General features: G+C 38.4%; 2 protein-coding genes across 9 annotated transcripts in view; both read right to left on the reverse strand.

The window, feature by feature from the left end:
* usta (uronyl 2-sulfotransferase a) overlaps positions 1-1,794 on the reverse strand; it is a 42,898-nt gene extending 41,104 nt beyond the window's left edge. For both annotated transcript variants that reach the window (XM_056763670.1, XM_056763668.1), the window contains exon 1: positions 1,324-1,794. In XM_056763670.1, the coding sequence (XP_056619648.1) occupies positions 1,324-1,549 (226 nt within the window). In that variant the 5' untranslated portion in view covers positions 1,550-1,794. The remainder of the gene's footprint in view (positions 1-1,323) is intronic.
* A 1,240-nt stretch (positions 1,795-3,034) lies between these two features.
* The window catches only part of sash1a (SAM and SH3 domain containing 1a), a 184,883-nt gene continuing 173,350 nt past the window's right edge, over positions 3,035-14,567 (reverse strand). For all 7 annotated transcript variants that reach the window (XM_056764397.1, XM_056764396.1, XM_056764394.1 and 4 more), the window contains 6 exons: positions 14,278-14,487; positions 13,665-13,815; positions 13,452-13,580; positions 8,483-9,450; positions 6,252-6,383; positions 3,035-5,690 (listed from right to left, as the gene is read on the reverse strand). In XM_056764397.1, the coding sequence (XP_056620375.1) occupies positions 5,430-5,690; positions 6,252-6,383; positions 8,483-9,450; positions 13,452-13,580; positions 13,665-13,815; positions 14,278-14,487 (1,851 nt within the window). In that variant the 3' untranslated portion in view covers positions 3,035-5,429. The remainder of the gene's footprint in view (positions 5,691-6,251; positions 6,384-8,482; positions 9,451-13,451; positions 13,581-13,664; positions 13,816-14,277; positions 14,488-14,567) is intronic.

Raw genomic sequence — 14,567 nt, forward strand, 5'->3', positions numbered from 1 at the left:
TGAAAAAACATCTACCTCGGTGGTCAACAAAACAAAGATTAGTGGCTTTCACAATTATTCAATTTGGCTCAAAGAAGAAGTACGCACAAAATGAAAATTCTGTCATTTACTCACTCTCAAGTTGTTCCAAAGCTGTATAACCACACAGTTATTGGCCACTTTTGACTAAAAGACAAAGTAGTAGGAAAATTTGCTTTTTCAATTTTGTTGGTCTGTTCAACACAAAATAAGATATTTTGAAGAATGTAGGAAAGCAAACAGTTCTGGGGCACCTATATGGTAGGTATTTTAGATGAATTGTCCCTCAAAGATTACATAATAATTACAACAAATAAAAAAGAATACTTGCAATTATAATAATTTTCTGTTTTAGGTCTTTGTCAATTATAACAATTAATTGTCACACAAATTGTGCACTTTTATTCATTAAGTAACTTTCACATCTTATCGTGACTCTTTAATCCTTTTGCAGACTTGCAGTTCAAGACAAATACACTTAAATACTTCATTTGTTAAATAAAATTGTAAGTTGGCACACAGGGACCCAGGTCATGTCTCGATCCTACACCCCCACTCCCAATGCCTACTTCTCTTTCTGCTGTCTCTTCACTGTCCTATAAAAGTAATGACAGCATTCATTGTATGGGTTTGGATGTCATGACCATAAGTAAATAATCACCAAATTTAAATTTTGGGAAGAACTTTTCTTTTAAAGACACGCTCACAGGTACACACACACACACACACACACACACACACACACACACTGACAGATGCTAATGGCAACACACTTGCTATAATGTGCTATAAAGTTATTCTCAATGTCATAACAATACTATGACACAGACTGCTCTCTGACGACACATGATGTCCCATGTGCTCTGCTTCTTTCTCTCTGTGGTCAATTGACAGAACATCTTAAAAACAAGTGTACTGTAGAAATAGAGCCTAAACAACAAATCTATGCGTAAATCTTGCATTTAAATACCACTTTAGCAGAACTGTTAAAACAGGGCGATCATACATGACAGAAATAGCATGAAAGTTGAGGAACCGAGATGCTGCGTGGGTTTGTTTTGATCTAGAGCCAGCACGAGCCGACTTTACATCACAAAAAGCACACAACGCTTGTGTTTAACAGGAACAACAGACTTAACAATTGCACAACGACATTCACATGGGACTTCGGGAGACTCGCGCGGCACGAACCCAGACCTGTCCCGACACGTCTATGCAACAAAATGAACGAAACCGGCGACGCAGCTGGACTGTCGGAAACGGTGATATTGCGGCACGACTCCACCAAGCATAGAGAAAACTTACCGAGATACTGCCTGAATTCAAGCAGGACTTTAGGGGGTCCTCCGTTCAGCTGATAGAAGAGTGAACCCAGGCAGAAGAGCAGCAGGGTGGCCATACAGTAAGCATAGTCGCGAAGAGAGAAGCGAAGCCCGAGAGTCGATAACCAAAATCCCTTCCTGTTGTTTCTCTCTCTGCTGTGATTCGCGATCTGGTTGTTTAGACGAGGACTGCTGTTGTAATGCTTCATCGTCTTCTCACATGGAAGCGCCGAAGATGGTAGTCACCCATCCGCCTCTGAAGATGAAAAGTTTTCACTCGACATGTAAAACATTCACTCACTTCGCAAACTACTAAGATCTGATATGTTCGCCCGCCGTTGGGTCTGTTTCCTCTCGTCTGATCTCACTGAGTTATTTTTGCGAATGAAGCTGGGAATCCATCCTCTGCTTTTTAGGGTTAGTGGCGGTGTCGGATTACTGAATGTGGAGGAAGAAGTTCAGCCGGAGGATGGACTCGAACACTCACGCGGTGATGCGCGACGCTTAGCACCACCAGGCGGTGAGTGGAGGAAACACGAGTATCAAAAAAGGATGGACAACCCTCAACTCTGAAACAAACATACTTTCCACCGCGCATTTGTGTTCCATGCTGAAAACACAATAGAAACAACACAGAAATTCTAGTTTGCATTCAGAATTTCTATAAAAATATCAATATGAACGGTCAGATTTTTCCATTAAAAAAATTATAAATGATCTTCTTTGTTGTGTGTTTTGTTCATCATTCCAATAGGATTAATCTGCACCCAAACAAAAAAATCCATCACATACCAGTAAACGCCATTATAGTTTCCATTAAAACCAACAAAGTTCCTATTAAATCCATTACATTTGTGTTTTGGGCAGGGTGCTATTTTCTCACAAGGGTATTTTTAAATCTGCCTGTAAAAATAAAACCACACAATAGGTCAAGGCTGGTTTAAGTCTTGACAAAAGGTATGAGCTTTGCTTTTATTGTAGTAAAAGTGTTACGGTCAAACTATGTTTATTGTGGGGAGACCTTGTGGTTATTATGGTTTTAGGAACAAACAAACAAACAATATAAAACATGGTTAATTTGAGAGGCTCTAACATCATTTAACCTATATTTGACCCTTTCACTCTGGCCAGTGAGTTCGTTTTAGAATTATGACACTGCTATTCGTTTATAGTGCAATATGATACTTTTAATTTCACTGGGGCATTAAATCAAATGAAACCATGTCTTTGTATATTTTATTATCTTGACCACTAAAAATAAAATCACGACGACCAATTGCCTACACTGAGGTGAGAGGGGACGAAAATATGGATTCTCTTTAACCTCAAAATCGGTTTACTATTGTTCAAAAATATCGAATTGTTTTTCAAACTCTTTTATTGAAGTATAGAGTTTTATTTTATAGAGTATATTTTACATATTTTCGATAGATTTCTGACCAAACAATGACTTTAATGGTACGGGCATTATTTTGTAGATCAGAACACTGAAACGTTGTTGAATGTATTGTTGTAATTATGTACATTAATCCACTATATATACGGCTTGTTGTCAAACCGTGAAGGCAAAATCAAGCTAGTATATTATGATTGTGGGTCTCTGTAAATTAAATCGCACATAAACATTTTTATATTTGAGACTTAAATGTACCCAACAGTATGCACACACACACACATGCACAAGCACACACACAGTCGGTGCCAGGATATTCATTTTTATTACACCTCAAAGTGACAAATATTTTAAAACATTTTTTGTAAATACTCAAGCAAAATTTTATAGACAATCATTAGCAAACTGAAAGCAGATAAAATCATTTTTATACATATATTTTACAATGGTTATTGAAGCACGGCTAACCAGATGGAAGGGTATTGCTCTATGATGTATGGTACAGCTAATAATTACAGTTGATGTAAAATAAAAAATAAGTTATTTAAATATCAATTACATATACAGAATGTGCAACTTCTGTTAATCATTCAGATATGTAATTACAACCCAGTTTTACCCTCTTTCAAATAATTAACCCGTCATGGTTAGTTCTTTAATGAGTTTTTTAATGAATTTTTCATTAAGAATTGGAAATTTGACATTTTTTGTTAGAGACTGCTACAATGCTCCTCAGCCTTTTACAGATGACATGAATGCAAATCTGCTTACTGTATTAAAATGTTAATTTGTTATGTAATTTTCTCTGCAATCGAAAAAAATCATTCTTTAATAAAGTGCATTTTTACAGTAACATCAAATTATATATATTTTAAACGACATAAAAAGCATCATTATCAAAGTCCTCCTCTTAAACAAATATGGAGGCATCTGTTCTGATATAATCGAATCTATTGACTCTGTTATTTTAAATTCCGTTGTTAACCCTAAAAATGGTAACAGTCTATAAATTGTGCTGCATCAGATACAAAAGAGTGAACAGAATAAGAAAAATTATTATGATTCTTCATCAATTATTCAAAAAGACAATTTCATTTTTGTTGTGGGGGGAAGAAATCTAATGAAATTATCCCTTTTGTGTCTGCTCAGTCAAAAATAGCCCAAAACTTGCTTGGTTGTGCTTAACTTGGAGTGATGTAATACTTTAAAGCAGTTGGTTGCGATGACATCATACGAATGCTTAAACGTAACTAACAGAAGTCAGCTATAGCGCATTTTTTCTTTTAGGAGAAGTGTTTGCCAGATGCTGTCTGACTGTCTCAGAGAACGCTCCCAGCCAACACCAGATGTGTGAGAAATATTTGTCCATCCCACCGTTAACACAGACCTCATGTGACAAAAATCTTAGAGGAATTTACAATATCTGTGCATCTGCATGCACAAAACGGTACTACTAGATGTTCTGGCAGCAGGAAACATTGCAAAATGGCATACTTGTGTTTTTAGCACTATTGACTGGATGTGAACAGAACATATCCACTTAAGTGGAGGAAACACTCCACAACATCATCCTTTCTTGCAACCTGGCAACAAGATCGAAGTCTTTAATTCATTAGTGTCAGATCCGTTCTCTAGTCTCTTGATTTGAATTGATTCGTTTGTACTTCAAGGCCAAGACTGCGTGCTTAGAAGTAAAATCATTTCTTTAATGTCTTGATCAAAGTGCAAGGGAATCTGGGAGAAAAACATATTTCACTTCAGCGAGCATATTACAGCTGTATGATGCACGAGTGGAGTATGGTAAAGAAATACGCAATGTCCATCAGTATAATTTCAAGATAACAGAGGCAATATATAACTGATCTTATGTAAGCGTTACTAAACATTTATATCCTGTAGCTGATGATTAAGTCATGTTTTTGGATATTCTGTGCCAAAAGATTACATGTGCTTTGAATATACGGTATTATGTTAAGCAGAATATAAAAAGTGATGCTTTAAAATGTGAAATCATGAAATGATCACTCTCTATACAAACATAATACATACCTGCAAAAACAATGGCGAACCATTGGCCTGAACTCAAAATGTGCATTATTCTAACTATCCCCATATGGCATCATCATGCTTTTGAGATTTTTCTACATATACCCTTTACACGACTCACCAAAGAGGACATTTCATTCGATATACAGTACATATTTAATATACATATGCTTTGAGACAAAAGTAATATTATATTAACAAAACCTGGATGAAATGAAATTGCTTTGGCCAGGTGACATACTGTCTATACTTGATGTCCTTCAATAAGCACTAAAAACACTTTTTTCCTTTACAGCTTTTTCCAAATAAATTTCACACTTTATGAAAAAAGTGAAAAAAGAGTTTGAACAGTCTTTAAGTCATACAAAAGCATAAATTCTCTGAAAAAAACTGTGCTTTATCTCGACAGGCGGTTTATGCGAGCCAATCAATCTGTTGAAAAGCCCTCAGTAACAGTCCTAGGAAGCCAAATCAGTCACTTGTGTAAGCATCAGACAGCTGTGAGAATACCAGAAGACAGATATTGGAAATTCATTCTTGATATACTGCAACAGTTGGGCAGTTGTTGCTCTTGTACATCCAGGCAAGTACCTCTGCCTGGCAGATGACTTTCATCAATTTCATATCAGTTATATAAGCTCACGTCTGTTTTATGACTGTACTGAACTGTTGGCTGTGACTAGCTGAGCCTCGACGAGAAGAATACGTATGTGATTCTCCTCCTTCAGCCCCGCCTCCCTCGCGCTCGCCTCGCTCAAGGATGACACTCGGGCCAGAGTGTCAAAGCCTGCAGCCATTAGAGGGGCACAATACATGGGCATTCCAATTGACACAAGCCAATCAGAAACAGAGCTCACGTGAACATGAGACACTTGCTTACGACACATTTCAGTCAAACCTCCTGAGGGAATCTGTGGAGAAAATCAATTCAATTCGTTTTATTTATACAGCGCTTTGTACAATGTTGCATTGTTCATTGTTTACAGGAAGAAAACAAAAGAAAAAGAAAAACACATATTAAATACATGGTATAGAAAGAGTACGACCATTATAATAAAGCAATTTTAATGGAATTTACAGAACCCTGAGCTAATCTAATATCAGCAGCCAATACGGCCCAGTGGCGAGGAACCAAAACTCCAAGATGAATAAAACTTTGATAGTATCAGCCAGGAGGGCCAGGTCTCCTCTGATGTGTTATACTGTAGCTGCACTCAATAACTTTGATTAAAAGTTACTGAGTAAATAAATATAAGAAAAAATATGTCACAAACAAATTGTTAATTGGTAAAATGCAGTTTATCGATACGTTTACATTAAAAATTTTCATACATTCACAATTATATTTAGAAAAGAAGGGCAAAATAATATTTTTTGTTCCCTAACTGAATCTGTGCGCAATTATTATAATTTCCATCAGCAATCATTTGTAAAACTGATTCAGCTTATTGCATTTAAAAAAGTTGACTCACGGCCATGCGATGCTCCTTGCGCAGTTCTTTAACTCTGATCTGATCCAGACTTGATGCCACGTCCTTTACTGGCAGCTGAAAGTCCTCTGAGTATCTCTGTACTAAGAGACGAGGAATACAACAACGACCGTGCTGAGGAAGGACGAGAGAAAAGAGAAAAGGTCAGCCAAGTCCTGAGAGGAAAACAGATCTAGAGTTCAACACCTTTGGTAATTGGAAAATATTTCTTGAGTCCTAAGCAACTATGTACTACTGACCCCAAGAGACAAACCCTGGTCATCAAAATCTCGGAAAAATACGGAGAGAATTCCACTAATATTGTATTATTTTCTAGCAAAGCCACGATTAAAACTTAGGAGATCAACATTTTATTTTAATCTGTGGACAGAAATGATCAGATCATAAAGTTGACTTCATGTGGCTTTTTAATTGATTTTACGGCTGGTGGAGACCGTGCCTGGAAACCGAAGCTGACTCACAAACAAGCAACAACTTTATGTGGCAATTACAGCATTACAAGGCGAGCAAGACTAAATTGTTTGCTTAATGCAAGATTCAGTGTTCTAATACATCGTCCTGTGTGGCGTAACCTTCATCAAACTTAACGATTTTAAATATGTTTTGTTTGTATTCCAAATGGCTACATTTCTAAAAGGATGAACTGATTTAAGAATATTACAAACCAATTTGTTTTAATGTAACTCAATCAGGCGAAACACAGCCATCTTTATGAATTGAACAACTTAAATCTACAAGACATCTAAAGCGTGTCATTTCTGCACCACTAGCGTTACCAAACTTCTGTTCCCCTGACCATCACCTCTATTATTGGGTAAATAAACAGACAGTCCCGGCACAAACTAACATACATTTGTTGAGTCAAATGTTGCTGTGTTAGGCTGGGCAAGATGCTCAAAGAAAAAATATCTTTGGAAAGTATGATATTTGGAAAACATCAGCAACAAATGTCTCCGCAGATTAGGAGACAATATTTTAACCTAAAATGACACACAAACTAACGTAAATTTAACTGAAAACAATCTTTCTAACTGATAGATAAATTATGATAAATCTACTCACAGTTTTGAACCACCTGTGTCAAATTTAGGTAACATCCAATAGGCTGTTAGACCAGAAACAATTGGATTGGCTGCTAGTAAAAAGTCCTGAAAACTCCAGGCATTAGGTCGTGTATTTAATATGAAAACAGTGGAGCTGCCTGTGGTTTCAGACGGCACATATTTCACCTCTGCTCTACAGTGTCTAGTGGTGCAGCTGGCAACAGTTGAACAGCTCCTAAACCTCACGTCTGCTCAAGTGAGGAGGTGTTTATACAGCAGGACTGGAACACTTTAGCCTCTAAAACTGATTCAGAATCAGACTTTGTTGATGAATGTATACACTATTTCAACCAAGGAGGAACCCAACTGACCTCGGTGCAGGTACCAGGTTTAAGATACTCGCTGAATCTCAAACATTCAGACCGTAATGTACACAAAAACAAAGCCGCAGTCTCAACTCTTTCCAGCCTGACTCTCCTCGCTGTGTGCGCACGCAGGGGATCTTAAAGCAGGTTCACTGCTACTGTTGGCATGAGTAAGAACTGTTGAAGGACGCAGGATATGTAATTGTTATGACTGTGCTAAATGATACATTAACAAATAAAAATAGCTAGAGAAGAAAAGGATGATTGATAACTCGCTGCTTGATGTATTTTTATTCCAAATTAGACCTGCAGTCAATACGGATGTCTTCAAGTTTGATGCGTTTGAAGTTATGAATGGAAATGTTTTTGGTTACAGATGAGTACAGATTAAAAATGTCTCTTTTTGATCCTTTTGGACACACTTCCAAAAAAGTAAAAGCAAAACAATACGGCCTCCAAATGCTTGTGTCTTTTATCGTGTAGACATCATTTAGAAGTGCTGCAGTCACAGTCTTTTTTTATTCTTGAGACTCAGAGTATATTATTCAATGAGGATCAGTTTAAAAGCGTTTTGTTATAATGGAACCGATAGATCTCAGGGGAGTTCGCAAGTATTTTACGAGGTGTGAATTTGTGATTTATAGAAAAAAAAACGTATGATTATTAGGAAGAAACAAATACAAAGCCTTAGACCTAAAGCTGTCACAAACGAGATTATACATACACATTCCAAACAATAGTTAAAGAATTGCCATGACATTGTTTAGCTATTTTTAGTCAGTTTTGAAATGGCATCGGGACTCACCTTATCAGAATACGGCTCTTCTGTGAGGTCAATGCCTTCTAATCGCATTCTCTCCTCCAGTAAACTCTCCATGTCGACCATTTTGGCATGTGAGGTCTTCCTGCTGAGGCCAACTTTTGCTCCGTGGATCTGAGGACATGCTGATCCAGGCAGGTCGGATAACCAGGGTGGACTAAGAGCTGGTGGACTTCCGGGCTCACCCGGTGATACTGGGGTTAATGGTGGACCCTCAGAGGGGGTGGCTGGGGAGCCCATGGGTTTCGGTGGTAGGGTTGGTGTATTTGGCACTGAACCCGACAGAACCAGCGGAGGGTGGCGCAAACCATTCGGCAGACGTTCTTTGGACTTCTTAGCAGGCACAGGAGGTGGAACGGGTGGTTTTTTAGGGTGAGTTCGTGGAGCCGGGCTGGTCGGGGCAGAGACCGGTTGACGGTTTGAGGGAAAAGGAGGCAGGGATCTGACCGGGCTGAGGGACAGCTGTGTGGGAACAGTGGGTCTCGCCACTGAGCTCTTCTCTCTTCCAGACGTATCTCCACCCTGCTCTGGTTTGGATTTTATAGGATCTGCTTTTACTTTCTCTTTGTTGCTGCTTTGCTTCTTGTTCTGCACCTGGTGGTCCTTCCTCTTATCGTAGGCCTGTTCCCATTGTAGATCCCCTAACGAATGTGAACGCTTCCAGGAATCATGATTCTCCTGGGGGTCATCCAGCTCCTCACAGCTACGGCTAACCGGCATGCGGGAGGTCTGTCCTACTTTGGATCCCTTCTTGAGAGCGAGGTTTCGCAGACTGAAGCCCTTTATGGGCCGGGGCAGGAAGGTCTTCGGGAACTTGCGTTCTTTCTTGGCCTGCTGTTGGAGAGCTTCGATGGAATGAGTCATAGGGAGAGTAGGATAGTCTGGAGACTTCATGACCCCACTATCAAATCCAGATGATCGCCGACTGTGGCGTGATGTCTTACGACTCTTTCCTGAAACAGAGAGATGTGCTTTCACATATGTAGCTCATCCCTAGGACAGTTTTGATGTGAACTTCAGTTTATCTGATTCCTAAATAACACCGGCATCATGAATTTAAGAACTTTAACAGAAAGTGCTGAGGAGGCTGAGCTCTCTGAAGTTTTGGATTGGGTCATGTTTGTTTTTGAATTCTTCTATTAGAGGGTGAAAGCACTGCTCACATTTAAAACCAAACTACTTTGAAACATTCTGAGCATATTGAGTTGATATTTAAAATCACAGGTAGCTAAGAAAAACATATTCAACAGAAACCAGTCGAAATAAAACCAGCCTGAGCTATGGTTAGTTAAACGGACTTAATATAAAACCCCAAAATGATAGTCTAAAAAATCTGTGATAAAGTACATTTGTTCATGCTAAACATGTTAGTGGTCAGTTTAACACAAAGTTGTTTTTAAATCAAGAGTTGGGTCAAAAATGGGATGAATCCAGTTGTTGGGTTATATTAACCCATAATGTTTATATTTGACCCAATAATCTGTTAAAAGGATTAAAAGCATTTTGGGTTGAAACAACCAACCATTGGTTTATTTGCAACCCACCAGGTTGGGTTCATACAGTTTGGACCCAGTGCTGGGTTGAAAATTACCCAACATTTTTGTTTAGAGTGTAGGAGTTTTTAAATTCTATACAGTGAGGGAATAATTATTGATGCCCTGCTGATTTTGTAAGTTTGCCGGCATACAAAGAAATTAAGGGTCTATAAAGTTTATGGTAGGTTTATTTAGAAACCAAATATCAACCAAAAAATCTGGGGAAAAATATATAAAGGTTATAAATTGATTTGCATTTCAGTCAGTGAAATAAGTATTTGATCCCCTACCAACTAGCAAGAATTCTGGCTCCACAGATTGGTGGATGTGCCTATATGGACCACAGATTAGTCCTGTCACTTTAAGACAGTCCTCCTATATCAGCTTGTTATGTATATAAAAGTTGGCTGCCCGACAGAATCTGTATCTTTCATTTCAACCTCTCCACCAGCATGGTCCAGACCAAATAGGTTTTAAAGGATGTCAGAGACAAGATTGTAGAACTGCACAAACCTTGAATAGGCTACAGACAGAAGCTTGGTGAGAAGGACACAACTGTTGGTGCGATTATTTGGAAATAGAAGAAATACAAAATAACTATCAAATGCACTTGTTCTGGAGCTCCTGCAAGATTTTCCAAAATGGAGTAAAGATGATCATGAGAAAGGTTAAAGATTGGCCCAGAACTATACAGAAGAAACTTGTTAATGATTTCAAGACATTTGATACAACAGTTAGCAAGCAAACCATTGTTAACACGCTAAGCCACAACAGATTGAAATCCTGAAGCACCCGCAAGGACCTCCTACTCAAGAAAGCTCGTCTGGCTCGTCTGAAGTTTGACAATGAACATCAAAATGATTCAGAAAAGGCTTTGGCGAAAGTGCTGGCACTGCTGTGAGACCGAAAGTGACTCCTGTCTCTGTGGGGAGAGGAATGTTGACTATGACGCCAATAACACAATCCCTACAGAGAAGCACAGTGTTGGAAACATTATGCTTTAGGGTTTTTATCTCTGCTGCAGGTACAGGAAAACTTCACTGCATTGAGTGGCTGAGGGACGGCCCAGTGTTCCGTAAAATCTTGGATGGGAACCTCCTTCCCTTAAATAGATCACTAAAGATGGGTCGTGTATGTGCCTTCAAACATGACAAAGACCCAAAACATATCGCCAAGACAATCAGGTAGTGGCTTAAGGAGAGGCATATTAAATGTCCTAGCCAGTTTGTAGACACTAGTCCTATAGAAAATCTGTGAAAGAGGCTAAAACTCCAAATTGCTGAGCGAAACCAACCATCATAAATGTTTTACCTTTGTGCTTGCAAACAAGGGTTTCTCCACCAAGTACAAAGTTATGTTAGGTCTGGGATCAAATGCTTATTTGACTGAAATGCAAATCAATTTATAACCTTTATATAACCCTTTTCCCACTTTTTTTGTAATATTCTGTCTCTATCAGTTAAAAAAAGCTACCATAAAATTATAGACCCCCAAACTTACACAATCGGCAGGGTATCAAATAATTATTTCCCTCACTGTATATGGCTGCTGTCCGTCTGAAACCTCGTACCTTTATATTCAGGATTTGTATTTTTGCCATAAATCATTAATATTAGTCACCCTTTATGTTTAAGTGGGTTTTGAAAATTATCGAACCAATAAATAAACCAATAAAAAGTATTAAAAAGTGCTTGTCAGCAAACTAACCGTTTAAAAAGTACATTTTCTCCAATTCCTTAATAACAATGAATTTGGACATATGAGGTTTCTGAAGGAAACCAACAATTTGTTTATTACTTATTTTAATTTAATTAATTTTTTTTGAAAATTTGGAATAATTAAAACACCTGTGGTTGAAGGTTAAATGTTAGTTGAAGAAATGTTAACTGATGTTTTAAAGTCATTACTTAAAATGAAAAATCCATATTTACTTAAAAGGTCAACTAATTTTCTACCAATTTTCCACATAAAAATATGATATACAGTGCAGAATTATTAGTGAAGAAAATGACAGCCAAGTAAATTATGCTTTAAAGGTAAGACAATTGGATTAATAAAAAAGTGAATTTATTCGTGTAGAATTAAATTAAAGAATAATTATTTATTAAAATGGTCAATAAACATTCACTGTATATGCGGATACCTTTCGAAACAGAAGTGATTGACATGGTTGAGAAATGATGGAGACAGAATGTGAAAATGCAGAGAATAGACAGCAGTTCAGAAAAAATAGATCAAAGCTGCATGTTCATTAATTTATGTATTCTATATTAATCAGAGTGACATTTCTTGGGTTATCAGACATCTACAGAACTAATGAAAAACTGATGGTGATACAGCAGCAGTTTGATAGTAGCACATGCTCTGATATCTAAGATAAATGACTCTGTCCTGCTGTTCTTAACAGATAGACATGAATGGAAAAACTAATCAGTAAAGAAATACAGGAAGTGACGGATGAAAAAAAGCAAGCAGACCAGAATGCTAGAGATCACAGAATGAATTTATTTTACAAATTGGCAGATTGCACATTTTTTCCTGATTCGTTCTCGACTCTCATACTTAGCCACATGCATTCACAGACTCACACGCACATACAAGACAGAAAGAGGGATCAGTCAGTTTTATAAGATGCCAGTAAGATGTTAATAAGACAAAAGTGAAACTGCAGGATGAGACAGTCCTCAGATCTTTCCAATAAAATTTTCTAGAAAATAGACTTAGTTGATTAACACCTAAACACGCTTTATGAAGTAAAATACCATCTACAATTGACTGTCCCTTCTATTTGTCCACAATTTTTGTGTTTTGAAGTCTCTTCTATATCAGGCACATGAGAACTTGTGCAATATGACCACAACAAACACCACACACAAATATGGAGTGATATTTCTTGAAATGGCAAAAAAAGAAACCTAAAGTGAGTTTAAAACTCCACGCGAACGTATTTCTCCTGCAGTGAAGTTCATCTTGCTACGATGACCAGCTCGATCTAATTCTGGGCGACTGGCTACATGTTTCTCTCAGAAGCTGTAGATTATGTTTAGTTTCTACATAAGCGGAGCCTAGTTTACAGAAATTCTCTCTCTGAAGGAACAAAACAGAGCAATGCTTTTAAGATTTTCAAATATCTAATGAGCATGAGGCCTGGTACATCCACAGAAAAGGTTGAAAAGAAAAAGTGAGGAATGAAAAAAGAACCTCTGGAAAAGAAAAGTGGACAGATAACAGCAGATATGACAGAGAGACAGCGGCTTGCGTTAATTCCAGATGACAGTTTCTCATTGGCTGTTAGAACATGAAGTCATGGCAGAGAGAGGCGTGGCCCAGAGGTGAGAAGATGGTGTCATGGCGTTGCTAGACTAGACTTGACAAGGTGATGCGGTTGGTATGGAGATGCTAGACAAGCGCCTGGTTACCATTCTCTAGGTTTTCGCTGCTTTCGTAGCAACCAGAGTCCCGTGGAGAGTCGGCCGTGAGGCCACGCCCCTCACAGGGGAGTTTCTCCTGGGAGCCGGAGAGGGCGCTGCGTTCCGGATCGCTGCTACCTATAAAACACGAACATATAAAATGTAAAGAAATACTCTCCAATAGTTAAAGAAACAAACACGTGTGTGTGTGTGTGTACTCACTGTCGTAATCCTGCAGGAGTTCAACAGCAGTCAGCAGTACAGCTCTATGCTGAGGGTCTTTGATGTTAAGTTCATCCAGATCTTCTTCCTCTAATAACTTAAATGTGTCCAAGTCCTCATAGCCGTTAAACAGAAACGTCGGCATATGCTCCTAAAACACACACATAGATTAAAAACTAGTGCAGAAGCATCCTAAAATACATCACTCCACCCTGGCAGTTCATCTATGTCTCAGAACTTACGCTTCTGGGCTTCACACTCTTCTGTGACCACCAAACTATCATTACAGTCTATGAACACATTCACAAAACCCAATGAGGCTTTAAATAACCATCACATTATAGATTTTACAGTTACACCCAATGGATATTATTAGTGCTACTTTATTTGGTTCACGTGTACCACCATCGTATATTTTAAGATGTAACATAGCAAGAACTTGTGGGAGATCTGAGGAGTGTGTCCGACAATGTTTAAATAAAGCTTTTGACTTTCATGTTGAACTGACCTTGCCTAACATTCTCACAGTTAAGGTGATCTAGCAGATGAGACCATCTTTTCCCTCCCAGCCTGTATTAAAAGTGTTCATCATATCTTAAACAAAACGTCTCACTTTCAGGTTTATCCTCTCCAGGAGCTCCTCCACAGAGCTGGGTTTAGGCGGCCGGCCCTTCCTCCTCCTGCGAACCGCTCGCTTGGGTTTCTCCTCTTCCTCAGCCAGCACATCCACGTAGATGAACTTAAACGTGCCCACTTTATTATTGAGCAGACCCATCCACGTGCCCATGGGCGGCTTGCTGATGATGTCAATCACATCTCCCCTCTGGAAACAGTGTGTTAGATGTAGTGCGAACATCGACAATCATTTATTTATCGAGAAATGATGCATAGACCGGTGTGTTC

This window comes from Triplophysa dalaica, chromosome 13, assembly GCF_015846415.1.
Source record: "Triplophysa dalaica isolate WHDGS20190420 chromosome 13, ASM1584641v1, whole genome shotgun sequence".
NCBI lineage: Eukaryota > Metazoa > Chordata > Actinopteri > Cypriniformes > Nemacheilidae > Triplophysa > Triplophysa dalaica.